The sequence below is a fragment of the Taudactylus pleione genome, unplaced genomic scaffold (assembly GCF_031769625.1).
Source record: "Taudactylus pleione unplaced genomic scaffold, aTauple2 ptg000005l, whole genome shotgun sequence".
In the NCBI taxonomy this organism is placed as follows: Eukaryota; Metazoa; Chordata; class Amphibia; order Anura; family Myobatrachidae; genus Taudactylus; species Taudactylus pleione.
In genome coordinates, this window is record NW_028284408.1 from 28,445,336 (window position 1) to 28,460,141 (window position 14,806).

At 43.1% G+C, this 14,806-nt stretch overlaps 1 protein-coding gene across 1 annotated transcript in view; it reads left to right on the plus strand.

The window, feature by feature from the left end:
* Positions 1-13,397: 13,397 nt before the first annotated feature.
* Positions 13,398-14,806, plus strand: part of BLOC1S1 (biogenesis of lysosomal organelles complex 1 subunit 1) — a 28,501-nt gene continuing 27,092 nt past the window's right edge. Inside the window, exon 1 of the mRNA XM_088480431.1 lies at positions 13,398-13,566. Coding sequence (XP_088336557.1) covers positions 13,506-13,566 — 61 coding nt within the window. The 5' untranslated portion in view covers positions 13,398-13,505. The remainder of the gene's footprint in view (positions 13,567-14,806) is intronic.

Here is a 14,806-nt window from a genome sequence, read left to right on the forward strand (position 1 = left end):
AACACACACACGTCTCTTTTTTTATTTTTGAATTTAAAAAGCCATAATTTAAAAAAAAAAAAATTGTTTGTATGAACAAATAAAAAGTTACTGTTTAAAATTCAAACAAAGTCAGAGAATTGTCTTTTTATATGCATTATTTTTTACGTTTTAAAAATGACAACAAAACCTCTATAGCTGCTATGGAACTACAAATCCAAGCCTGGCCTGGCACAGTATTGCTATTAAGGCATGTATATACTCTAGAATGGCATGCTGGGATGTGCAGTTCCACACCAGCTTGAAGGAAACATAAAAAAAAATTTTTAACAAAAAATCACAGTTTTCCCTATTACACTTTAAATACAAAAAACAAAATTTTGATTGTATTTGAATATGATAAAATATGGGGACAATTGTTAGGGCAGTTAAATGTATTTGGTATGTGTAAACACATCACAATCATAAACAAAAAGAGTAACCTGAAAAATAATTGAAATAGGCTTAAGAACGCATCTACATAGCAATTATACAATGCAATGAGTTGCATCTGCTACTCTATTATTTGTGACTGCAAACATCAGCAGCGAAGAGAACCATCGACTGCAAACGCAGTGCTTGTGGTAGGCCCTAGGCTAACGCAGGCACTACGAGTACTGCAGAGAAACACACAGCCAGGTGACGTGTGCAGTGACGTTGCGATTTAATTATGTACTCCAATATGTTGGTGTAAAAACGCCCAACCACGCCCATGCTACTGTAAGCACACCCTGTTTACACAGAACTACGCCGGTCACCACCCACTGACATCCCTTTCTGTCACTCAAACTAGCGCACTGGTAATTTGCACAGATCGATCGTTTGGTGACCGCAGTGGCTGGCTCACGCATAAGTAATAATTGCCCATAGCGAGCGATCGCGGCTTAGAGTCCGGGTCTGAATCAGGCCCAGTGTCAGGTAGATGATGGACAAACAGGTGAACCAGTTTGGGATCAAAGTCATTGGAAGTAGTTAATTAATTTACAGTCAGAATGCCGTTAGTGTGATAATGTCGACCAACGAGTGCTGACACAGTAGTAATGTTATTTAAAGCATTTTAAACCATGTCAGCATTAAAGCTTTAAACATGATGCTTTACCATCATATTTAACATGGTTAAAATGCTTTAAATCAGTGGTTCCCAAACTGGGTGTGTGGCACACTGGGGTGCCTCGGGAAGGGGCCACAGGTTGGTGGTCCAGGACCAAATCAAACTATTTATGGTCAATTTGATAGGCAAAACCAGTGCTGGTGGCTGCCAATCACAAAATATATGGACAAACAAAATCGCAACCCTGTCCACCACCACATCACCTAACCTAAGGATTATAGATTAGCACAATTTACTTACTTTAATCATCTTTACTGATACTTTGTGATTCAAGTTTGGGAACCACTGCTTTATACAACATTATTACACTGTATGCATTCTGACCATCAACATTCTGACTGTGGACGAATCATACCAGTCCCGTGGTTACAGAGGCAGATTGTAGTACAGGAAATAATGGTGAGTTTTAGGGAAGGGTTCAATTCAGGTACAGATTATAAGTATGTTAGTTTATAATTAATAAAGTTCCATTCTAGAGTTATTAAATATATTACTTACAAAAATACTATCTATGCTAATACAACCCTGCCAAGAAATACTATCTATGCTGAAAGACTAGTAAATAAATGTAATGTAACCATAGATATAACGATTAAGAAAAGAACCCTAACTTCCAGTGGCGTTACTGGGGTCGGTGACGCCCAGTGCAGCAAATAGACCCCCTATGTGCGCTGGAGTCGTGCGAGCCCAAAAAGGGGGGTTGGCCTTATGGATGAGGAGCTTGGTCTTGTTGCGCACTCCTGGTTTCATCACTCTGTGGATGTGCCCAGCACTCCCAGAGGTGCCGTGCTGCCCCCAGACACTCTTCCCGCACTGCCCAGTCCTCCAGTTCAGCATTCCGGCTCCCGGTCACTGAGAAGCAGCCTGCATTTTGGTGTCACCCCCCTGGAGGGGATCACCTTGGAGGGGTCCACACCCCCCTTGTGATGCCACTAACTTCACAAATGTCAATGTCAGTGGGTATGAAATATCCAGTGCTATTGGTACCAGTAAATTTCAAAGCCGCTGACACATGACGCTAAAAGCGGGCATTTCTGATTTATTCATGTCTGAGAAGAGGAGGCTCTCCAATTTCTGTGTTTTCAGGCATCATTAGAATGTATCACACTCAGAGGTTCCCAAAGTACGCCATTACAGTCCACGTTTTAGGGATATCCAAGCTTGAGTCCAGATGGTTAAATCAAATGGATTGAGGTACTAATTAAGTCACCTGTGTTCAAGCATGGATATCCCTAAAACCTGGACTGTAATGGCGGACTTTGGGCACCTCTGATCTAACTAATGCTGCAACGTAGGTAAGGATATACACTTGTTTGCAAAATAGAATTTAATTATTCAAAAGGAAAAGTGCACAAAAATAAAATAGTTCTTTAACTAAGATGATAATACTACCAACTTTTTAGTTTTAAATGTAATATTTTATATTATAAAATACAGTGGGTTTAGTGTGTTGAAATGCTAGTGGCAAACAGAAGCGTGTGGATGAGGTGTATGCCCGCACACTACTTAGGCAGCCTCAGACATTTTTTCCCAACATCTCAAGCAGCTCCCAGGGAAGAGGCAGACTCTCTTTTTAATCCAAGGAATTGCTCTATCTGGATGGAGCAGTTTTACATTGGCCATCTTGGATTCAAAACAAGGCTGCCTCTTCCCTGGGAGTCGGCAGAGATGCGGGAGGAGACAGTGCTGCCCAGGTGTCTTTACCCCGGAGAATGGGGGTTTGGTAGTCTATGTCCTTGGGAAAAGGGTGGGGCAAGTGTTTTGTAGTCTATGTTCCGGTTATGGTTGCAGTAGTCTATGTCCCGGAAGGTAAAGTCTGGTAGTCCATCCCAGGGACAGGGGGAAGGTTGGTGGTGGTGTGTGTTTGTGTGTGTGGGGAGGGGTTTAGGAGTTGTCCAATTAATCAGCTTCTACATATAATTTTATAGAATGTACTTGATAAATGCTACCTCAAAGCTGATAGGTTGCTATGGGCAGATGATATACTGGACCACTTCTTCATGCTTTTCACTTCTTGGTACATCAACCTCTTACTGCATTGAAATGAATCTGATATGGAGTTTTGTTAGTGAGCTTTGTAAGGATGCAGGCATCCATCTCCGGGCTACTGCTGTCTTTGAAGGAATCCATGTTTCTTGCACAGGGTTCTTTGTTTCCACACAGTCACAACAAAATGAACCGCGTGGTTTTATTCTGTCTCACTTTCTTTGCCACAAGAAGACACACATTCAAATAATAAATGACTGCTCTTCCCACAGAGTTGTATGCTTCTACGCTGTAGTACCACCCCTATCCATCCACTTGGTTTATGTCACATTTCAGCTGGTATTTAAGATTCTTGTTACTATCAGCTTGTACTAGGATTGCCATGATCAGAGGCACAAAGTGTAACACACTGATTTTCGCCAGGGATCCCTGCAAGGAGGTCTTGCTTTTGGTTCGCCCGGTATGCAAGATGCTGGTGGAGATGTGAGCAAGCCAGGGTCTATTACATTAGCGTACTTGGCTGTGCCAGATGGATAATGCAGAGGAGTGTCAGGGATGAGCTAGAGCTCCTATGCAGAGAAGTCACATATTAGCCACAAGGATAAATGCAGAGAGGTGTCAGGAAATAAGTCAAGTTTCTTACACTGGAGCAGTCTCAGATAAACCACAACAATTTTGCAGAAGTTTATATCAAGCCTGGGGTCATACACAGTAGGATTATATAATTATAGCACACTAAAAAGCTGGAGCAAGGTTGTTAGCCTAACACTCTTGCAGTGGGCAATAACCAGAGTGAGGCTTAAATAGGGAAACCAATTGAAAAGTGTCTCCATGATGTCAACAGTCACATGACAGCAACTACAAATCTGCCTGAGAATAGGTAACGATGCTGGCATCAGGGTAAATACAGGAGAAGCCCATCATGATGAGGTAGCAGAGAGAGCAGCAGGGACAACTGCTGTATGACGAGGTAGGCAAGAGCCGGGTGCTGTATTTCATTATTAGTGCACACTTGCACCACCCCTATTCTTGGCATAAGATCTGCATTTGAAATCAAGAATTCCATCTATGTGACCTCCACACATCCTCACTAAATTTAGTTTTCTGCGATAATGCAATCATCCTGTTGCCATCCAATTATGCCCGTCCAGCTGCAAGTTGCATAGACTGCATGTGTGTATTCCAATGAGCACACTATTCTGTGAATTAGCAGCTCCACCATTTTGTGAGTGACAACAATCTCGCTCTGTGAGTGCTGAATCTGCAGTTAACCACAGGGTGTGATGGCATACCATATCTGTATTGCGCAAAGAAAATGTACATTAAGGTGTCAGCCTTCAAGATCAGAATTGAATTGCTCTTTTTAAATTTGAGGGGTAGAAATTCAGTAGGTTTTGTGAAATTTCAGATCATGTCAAAGAAGCCTTAATGGGACATGTGAAACCGCAAGGTTTTTTGTCTATGGAATTATTCTATATTTATATGGCACCACCATGGGTCCATAGCACTGTACAGTACATGGAGAATTATAATAGAATAAACAAACAATACAAGAAGGGATCAGTCAGTACAGTTAAATAATTATACAACAAATGATATACAGTTATTAACAGGAGCAATCGGTGACCCTGTGCCTAAGAAGGGCAGACAGGAGAGTTCAGAGTCACTGTGAGTGGGTGCACACCGGAGATAAGTATAGATTAAAGGTGAGAACCAGGAGAGTTGAGAAGGGCCTTCTCGTGAGAACCACTCTCCAAATTTTACTAAATAAATGGTCATATTTTCTTTTTGCTTTTTTATTAAAGCACTGTCCTATAAAGGAATGAAAGGTAAATTATATGATATTATAGATGTTATAAACAACAAAAGAAAAACATACCTGGGTGGGCTTGCAAATCTTCATCTGTAAATATATCTTATATGTCATAGTACTTTACAATTTAAAAAAAGATTCAATATTTATTAAATATGAAACATTCCACAGTGGCTGCAGTGACTTTATTCAGAGTTCTGACATCGGCGAGTCCCGTGAGAGACTGCCCTATGTTTTAAAGTTGTACTAATTTAACAGGCAAAACCAGGTTAATTTTGCCTGTTAAATAACTGCTACTTTAAAACATCGGGCAGTCTCGCACGAGATTCACCGATGTCAGAACTCCGCACCCTATTACATTTATCCCAAAATTTCTGATACGGAATGGGGAGAATGTGAGTTAAATTTAGATGCAGTTTAAAACGCAGTGATAATTTACCTAAATATTAACAACTCACTGCCAGTAATTCCTCAATATAAAGAATTTAGGGCCGTAGTCACTTAGGCTGCGAAAAGCAGTTTTCGGCAAAACGTAGGCCCGTATTCAATTTGGAGCGAAATGTCCATACTTTTCGCTGTCATCGGAGGTTTTGCCGGCGAAAACTTATCGCACACGTCCCTGCGTATTCCGAGATTCAATTCCAAATTGGCGAAAACGGGACCCAGCGAAACGCAAACAGGCGAAAAGTACAGTAGTTTTTGGGGAAATCAGCCTGACACCCCCCAAAAGATGCTCTGACATGGGGGTTCACTATGGGTACACCCGGTTAGCCCTGCTAAAGCTATTTGGGGTCTTTGAATGGTCTCAATAGGCGCTATTTAGCGTCTTTGGGACAGGGGTGAAGAATAACATTTAGCAATTTTTTTGGAAGGAAAATAAGTAGTCCCATCAAATTTGGGGTATATGAAAATGGGTGCAAGCATATTTTAAAGTTGCTAAAGTCAAACATTAAAAAGCGCCAAAAACACACCTTCAGCAAAGACCTGCAATACAAAAAACACCTCCCCCATAATTGCAGACCTCCCCAAAGGCTATTTTGCTAATTTTTGAATTTGAACCCCCACTTTGAATTTTTTCGCCTACTTTTTCAAAGTGCTTTTTTGGGGTGTCCTTTGTGGGGTTTGTTGTGTTTTTTTATGCAATTAGCGTCAAGGGGGTGTAAAAAGGGTTTAGGGGGGTTGCCGCAATTTTGCACCCCAGAACACCAATTCGGCACTTTTTTCTGCCGGGTATCCATTGGCGAAACTTTTCCGCTGGTTGCAATGTGCAAACTTTTCCCACCGGCGAAAAGTCGGACAAATTAAAAACGGGTATAAATGGAATCGGCGAAAATGACGTCATCGGCGAAAGTTTCTCTGAAAACGGCTTTTCGCAGCCTAATTGAATACGGCCCTTAGTGGTAAAGTTATTGGCAATATTATGTCTTCTATAAGTTGTACACTGATAAAAGAATGGGTTAATCTCACTGACTAGAAACATCATGATAGAGCTAGAACAGATTAAACATTATAAATCTCATCAAAGCATAGTTTCCTTTTAATCCATTTTATGATGTAATTAATCTGGTTTGAGATTTATCATGTAAAATAAAACACAGAAAGCATGGTGGGTTGTTTATAAAGCATGGAGTATACACAGCTAAAATGGAACAAGCACAAAGGTTATTTGGGAGAGAGACATTTTTTGTTTTATTTTTCTTAGTATTTATCATTATATCTGTGAGTTTTCATATTGATTAATCTGCTAAAACTACAATCCATGGTAGCATTTACAAAAATGCAGATGCCCAGTGCAAAAACTAGGACACCATATGGTGGATTTGTGACAAAGTGGATAGCATTGCTGCTTCATAGCAATGGAGTGATAGGAGCATTTCAAAACTGTGCACTCCCTGTTAGAGAACAATGGGCCTGATTCAGACCCAGTCGCGAGCGGCTGTCCGCTCGCAAGTGGGTCGATGGTGTGCACTGCGCATGCGCACGACGGAGGGAGCTCCGTCGTGCGCATGCGCGAGACGCGACGAGCGAAGGACTTTCCTTCGCTCGTTGTGTCTGATCAAAGGAGGCGTGCTGTCGATGTTGACAGCACGCCCCCTTTGGTGGGCGTGCCTGCCAGACGGAGGCGTTCCCAAGGGAACGCCTACCGTCAGAAGCCGGCCCACTCACATCACTAGTGATGTCAGTGGGAGTGATTTTGGCTCTGATAGAGCCAAAATCACTCCTGGCCTTGCGGTTGAGAAACTCAACCGCAGGCTTCTGCTCGCACTGGCGATGGTCGCGATGGTCAAGACCATCATCCTGCTCGCTCGTATAGGCTGTGGGTGGTGACCCACAGCTATACGAGCGTCCAGGAGGACGCTCCATAGTTATGGAGGTGGGCCCTGATTCAGAGCGAGCGCTCTGGTCAGAGCGTCCGGGCTCTGAATCAGGGCCAATGTTCTAGAACACAGGTTCTCAAACTTGGTCCTCAGGACCCCAAACAGTGCTTGTTTTCCAGGTATCCTCACGGCTTCGCAAGTGAAATAATTAGCTCCACCTGTGAATCTTTTAAAATGTGTCAAGGAGTAATGAATACACCTGTGCACCTGCTGGGTGACCTAGAAAATGTGAACTGTGTGGGGTCCTGATGGCCGAGTTTGAGAACCACTGGTCTAGAACAAGAACCACAGTACTAACAAGAAAAGTGGAAACACTGCTAGTACCGTCTACCTCATTGGAACTACCAATTCTGCATATATACAACTGTAAATAGGGTGTAATGTAATAGGGTGAGAGTTTAGAAAATGTGAGAGAAAACTCACATTTCTAAACTCCGCCAATGTAATAAAGTCACAGAACATGTAAACTTGCATGTATTTCTGACTCAAAAAACTGAAGATTTAAACTCTCATACAGGTGTTTCCTGTTTTGAAAATACAACTCGATCAATGTACAGCCATGGCCAAAAGTTTTGAGAATGACACAAGTATTGGTTTTCACAAAGTTTTCTGCTTCAGTGTTTTTAGACCTTTTTGTCAGATGTTACTATGGTATAATGAAGTAAAATTACGAGCATTTCATAAGTGTCAAAGGCTTTTATTGACAATTACATTAAGTTTATGCAAATAGTCAATATTTGCAGTATTGACAATTCTTTTTCAAGACCTCTTCAATTCGCCCTGGCATGCTGTCATCAACTTCTGGGCCACATACTGACTGATGGCCGCCCATACTGGCCTAATCAATGCTTGGAGTTTGTTAGAATTTGTGGGTTTTTGTTTGTTCACCCGCCTCTTGAGGATTGACCACAAGTTCTCAATGGGATTAAGGTCTGGGGAGTTTCCTGGCCATAAACCCCACATTTTGATGTTTTGTTTCCCGAGCCACTTAGTTATTACTTTTGCCTTATGGCAAGGTGCTCCATCATGCTGGAAAAGGCATTGTTCATCACCAAACTGTTCTTGGATGGTTGGGAGAAGCTGCTCTTGGAGGATGTTTTTGTACTATTCTTTATTCATGGCTGTGGTCTTAGGCAAAATGGTGAGTGAGCCCACTCCCTTGGCTGAGAAGCAACCACACACATGAATGGTCTCAGGATGCCACTAATGTTTACTATTATTTAACTTATGGAAAACCATTATAACCAGTGAAATTAGAACCAGTTAATTCTACTACTGATTTGTGCTTTTATTGATATCTGTTTAATGCAAAAACTTCTGTTTTGAAGCTTAAACCATAATAAATTTACTATTTGATTAGGCAGATCCACTTCTTTCATCTATTACCTATACCTATACTATCTTTTCTTTTAACTATTCTTTACAAACGTAGAGTATACACAAAGAACCACACTTTTCTCATCTAATCTCAATTCCCTAGGAGAGGAACCTAGTTTTTCTAAGGCTGCTACCCCTCTATTCTATACTACAATGTTCTCGTATCAAATACATACAATACTGTACCTAGAAAATACAGGGTACTCTAGAATTATCTATCTAAATCTATCTATCTATATATGTAATTAACAGTCTTACCTTCTTCTTGGAAAACTTCTATTTAAGGTTAGTGCAATGTTAATAATGGGATGTAGTCTGCATCCCAACAGTCAGGATGCCAACGGTCACAGTACCGACAACGGCATCCCGACTGTCAGAATACCGACAGATTGTGGAGGTAAGTATTAGGGTTCTGGTAAGGCACTAGGGGGAGGGTTAGGCTGTGGGATGGGAAGGTTAGGGTTAGGCTGCAGGAAAGTAGGGTTAGGCTACGGGATGGGTGGGTTATACACTAGACGATATGTCGTCCGATCTGGTGGATCGGAGCGACATATCAGGCACATTGTCTAGTGTGTATCCGCTATGTCACTGACGATGCGTGCTCCTGCGCATTGTCTGCAACATTGCCTGTTGGACCTGGCGATATTGTCAGTGGGGGCCCTGCAGTCATTCATTTGCTAACGGCATCGGCATTGTGTGTACCGGCCTTAAGGGAGAGGGTTAGGGTTATAATACTTACAAAAATCTGACAGGATACTGCTGTCAGTATCCTGACTGTCAAGATCCCGTACCCAACCCGTTAATAACAAGTTCCTCTGCCACCATCTGCCCATAGTGCCACACTTGCACTGGGTGCACAAGAGCGATGCTAACACATTCTGGCCTTGTTTCCAATGTAGGCCCAAATGTAATAGCCTGTGAGTTGCGAGCAGTGGCAAGAATGTAACCTCAAAATGTAAAGTGGCATTTTTGTAAAGTAAAACCAGGCTGGGTTTGTCTTCATAAAAATTTGTTGCTTTAAATCTCAATGCTACATTGCAGAAATCTTGTCAGTGCATGCAATTGGTAGGCTATTATATTTGAGCCATCTTTGTATGCTGAAAGAAATTTCTCCCTGTCAAACTCCATCCTTCAGTACTGATCTTTTAACAGCCGTCAGCCCACTCAGGCTGAAGGGTATAGCCTATCTGGGTGAACTTCCAGTGAGGGCCTGCAGCTAAGGATTCCAATCACAAACTCATTTTGCATTCCCGGGATTTCAGGATAATTGGGATTGTGTTTTAAAAAAAGAAGTATCAAAACACAATACATTTTTTCATATGGTAGTGCTGTCTGCAATGTGAATTTGTAGTGGACTGGATTAATGCTTGTTTAAGGATTGTGGACCTTATTCAGACCCGGACGCTAAGAAGCGTTCGCTTGTAGCTGGCCGATGTTCGCATTCTGTGCATGCACCGCAGTGCACGTGCGCGAACCAGTCAGGAAGTGTTCCCTCTTTGCGCATATACTGCCCAGCAGAGTGAGTGGCAGGAGAAGCCGTTTCTGGGTGGTAACAGGGGCAGGCCACTAGAACCGAGGCAGTGGAGGTGCGAACGCAGGCGTGCCTGAGTGCTTCAACGCTGTTTCAGAGACGTGCATGATTAAGAGGCAGTGTCATTGTACACGTCACCTGCTTGTATTTCACACTGAAGTGATCGCAGTGATTGCGGCAGGGTATAGTCAACCCCATGCTTGCATACACTTCCTGGAAATGACGTGCGCTAGTGGGCGTCTTAAGACAGGCCGGTGGGCGCCTGCATACACAAAGTGATCGCACGCCAAGACATAGTGGGCGTGCTTATGCCTTGCCGTGAGATCTCCTGCCATGCCGTCACTTAGCCGGATTTGCATACGCTGGGTGCGAAAGAACACAACTAACGAGCGGGTCTGAATGATCTCCTGTGACAGAAAGATAATTAGCAGACAGCAGTAATAGTACTATAGTATTAGACACACACTCTGGCCTGATTCTGAGTTGGGAAGCAGGATTGGTGAAATTCACCATGTTAAACAGATGTGCCAATTACAATCATATTTTGATCGTATTGGATTTCACTGATCTTGCGATGCCAGGTTGCAGGATCGCAACATTGCAGCAATCCGTCGCAGATGTATGGGGGCCATTACATGTAAGAGAGGCGTGTCCAAATTGAAAATCAAATTTTGCAGTGTAAAAAGAAAGTTGCCCAGCATGTGTGGGCTACATGCAACTGCAGCCAGTATTTACCACACATACAAAAATATGTATTTGCAGCCCTTGCATTGCAACATGGTTTGTCAAGGTCACAGTTACTTGCTCTTTCTCCCTCTATTCCCACCTCAGAATCAGGCCCACAGTCTGTAGACTACGTAACTCATACCTACTTTATTATTTTCCTCTCCAGAAGAAGCCCGGAGAGAGATGCAGGTGGGTAGCGATGGGGGCGGGCCAGTCTATACACATCATTAGGCCCACTCCTTGCGGTAAAATGACGCAATTCTTATAGAATCTCGTCATTAGATGTATATATTGACAACTAGTTCAATCTCTAGGGAAACTGACAGGTCTCTGCATTTCCAGTAACAACCAAATGCATTACATCATTCTATTTCTCCATGCTAGTTGCAATTGTTAGCATGTATAGCATATGTTTGTAACTTTAGAAGATAACATTTATAGATATTTAAAATGCAAATAAGTACTATACATACCTCCTAAATCTAAAGCTGGGTACACACTACACGATATCTTTAATGATTTTTAACGATGTGTCCAGCACTTCCGAAGCCATGCTTCCCTAAAAGCACACTTTCAATGAACAGGGGCGCAGAGCGGGAGAGAAGTACAAATTACTCGTGCCCGGGTTTGATGGAGGGGTCCGGGTCTGTCGTGAGATCCCAGAGGGGGTGATCGTGGTGGGACATGAGGTGGTATGGCACTATGAAATGCAATATTGCGTGCCTGCCCCCGCTGTACAATGACCTCCAAGAGGCAGATTTACTCTTAGCACAGGGGAGCTCCATAAAATTCAGGAGAGGGTTATCAAACGATCATAGATGTTTGGCAAACAGTAATGGACTGGAAGCAATAGTTTATTCTCGATGCACGGAGGGTGATGTTTTACCAATGTTAATAGAGAGGGCAAAGCATGCTGGGTACTGTGTTTCCGAGTCGCCTGTCAGTCTCTCCATTCTGCATCTTAGCCTATACCCTTCTCTTGTTCCCTGCCTGCACACACTGGGGACTCTTTGGGGGTAATGTTCCTCTGCAAGGTGTGTGGGTTTCCAGACAGCAATGAACTGGCCTTAAGTTTATAACCTGCCATCCGTCTCTGTCAACACAATGACTCTAATCATTCAGATGTTCGAATGATTTGAGTCACTCAACGTTTGGTGTGTCGAGACACTCACCTCTCTCTCTAGCCTCTGTCAGTGGGAGCCTGAGTCAGTGGTAGCTCCGCCTCCTACACTTCTGATTTGACCTGATCATACTTCTGCACTAATACCCCTTTTACACCAGAGCTAAAACCCAGGTTACTGCAGGGTTAACCCGGGTAGCTCCTTGGTGTAAAAGGGGACATGGTTGGATTCCCGGGTCGAGTGACCCGGCTATCCAACCCAGGTAACTTCAGGGTTTTACACGGGAACAACCCTTGAAACCCTGCAGTGTAAACGTGTACCACGGGTCATTCGACCCAGCTCCCGTTTACAGAATGGGGACTTCCGGGTTTCTCGGCGCTTGGAGATGATGTCATCTGCAAGCGCCGGGAGAAGTGTTCCACTGCACCCGTGTGCAGTGTGAACTAGGGATGTGCAGGCTCGGTTCTACTCGGTTCCGTTCGTTTTTTTTTACCGAATCTTATTGGCTATCCAAAACTCATGACAGCTGATACCCAATAAGATTCGGTAAAAAAATCCGAACGGAACCGAGTAGAACCGAGCCTGCACATCCCTAGTGTGAACACAGCAGATCTGGGAATAATCCTGATCGGCAACGCAGTGGAAAAGGTCTGTCCTGGGTCTGACCCGTTTTGGAACTGTGTTGAAAATCTCAGGTCAGACCCAGGATTTAGGCGTAAAAGCAGTATTAGTCAGTATAGAAGTATGATCAGGTCGGATGAGCAATGTAGGGGGTGGAGCTGTCAGCGACTCACTCGGAGTCCCGTTGCTACTGCCGAGGCTCGGGGGTGAATCGCTCTGCCAATCCCTAAATCATAAATTAAGAGGGAGGTCCAGGAACAGAGCATTTTGTCCCTCCTGGAATGGATCATGTTGGGAGGTATGCAATAATGGCAAGTAATGATGAGATCATTGAAATGGAGACCCTTCGATTGGGTAACCCTAATTGTGGATGTGGAGTCTCCTGGAAGTTCTGGGAGCGTAAGCAGGTATGACATTGGCGAGTACGTTACTTACGCACCTAGTAAACAAGGCATGATTATGGATTACAGTACAGTGAATTAGCAGTGTCCCTGTAAATAGTATTCTTGGCAATGATTCTGTCCAAATTGTTAGAATTATTTAGGATTTTACATTTCAATATTTTTTTATAAGCAATTAACATAATTTGTAATACAATTGGTGCTTATACTATAAAATGTAGATGAACACTACATACATAAGCAGATACATTAGTATTCCTCCTATATGTAATGGCGCAGTGACGATTTGGACAACGAATATAAAATATTCCATCACAAGCTCTCCCTGCACTTCCGCCGAACACTGCTTCCTCTGGCTGGGCGGCGGCGCTGATCGTCCCCATTCATCTGTCCGACCGGGTTTCTCACCTCCTCCACCCACCATGCTGTCCCGGCTGCTCAAGGAGCACCAAGCTAAGCAGAATGAGCGGAAGGAACTGCAAGGTGAGCGGCTGCTTGATCCCTCCGCCCGACGGGGCCTAGCGTTCACTCTGAAGCCTCGGACTAAAGTCTTGGCTCGGGTTTAGAGGGCTTCGTTCTCCATAGTAACGCGTGTTGTGGAGAGCGCGCTGCATTATTCTGATTGGTGGATGTTGTTGTCAATCATAGCGCCATATGTTATGAAAGTGTAATTAGAATGTTACCCAACACAACACGAATGTAATGTGTTTCCTTACTACTGTGTTTAATGAAATATGTCACGTAGTTCTATAATATAAATATGTTTATCAAGTTTTAACTCCCATCCCTTCTTTGTGGCTGCTGCCAATTTAGCAGAGTTACAATGTAAAGTGTCAGTATTTCTTACCGTAAATAAAACAAATGCACTCACTAGAAAACGTTAACAAAATCAAAACAAGATCTTGACACTAATGATAAAGAAGTGTCACACCAATTGTTAGTAAGCGCAGGTTTGTGAATCCTTTTAACACCTACGCCATTGGTTCCCATACTGTGTGCCTCGGCACCATGGGGTGCCTTGGGACACTTGCAGGGGTGACTCAGGTTGGTGGTCCAGCACCAAATCAAATTATTTCTGGTCAATGTAATGTAAATATGTGGATAAATAGAAGCGCAATACTGTCCACCGCCACCACATAACTGACCCTAAGGATGAAAAGTACCGTAAGCACAATTTACTTCACTTTACTCCATTTTTTTTCTGATTTTCAAACTTTTTTAGCTTAGGGGTGCCTTGAAAACAATGCTGATACTCTAGGGCATCGTGGTTCAAAAAAGCTTAGGAACTATAGACCTAAACCCACGCTTTTGAACATTGTACTTTAATTTGCAGTCTCGTTTGTTAAGTCATTATATGGTATTTATTAATTTTAAAGTTGTAAATTCTGCATTGGGGATATTGTTGTGTGTTTTAGAGTTCTATTTTTATTATCATCCTTTATTTTTAAGGTGCCACAAAGTTTCCGTAGCACTGTACAGGGTAAATACACAATAACAATAAAACATGACGGCATACCTCTTTGGGACTGTCCCACCTGTGGGGCGCAGTGTCCCGCGGTGGGAGGGAAGTTGGGGGGAGCACACACCGTTGCTCTGCATAGCAGAGCAGCGGGTGAGCAGAGAGAATGGATGCCATGTGCATTGCATCTATTAACAGTGCGGGGAGGAAGCCCGTGGGCAGCCCAGCATCGCGAAGATGCTGGACACGCCCATTAGTGATGTA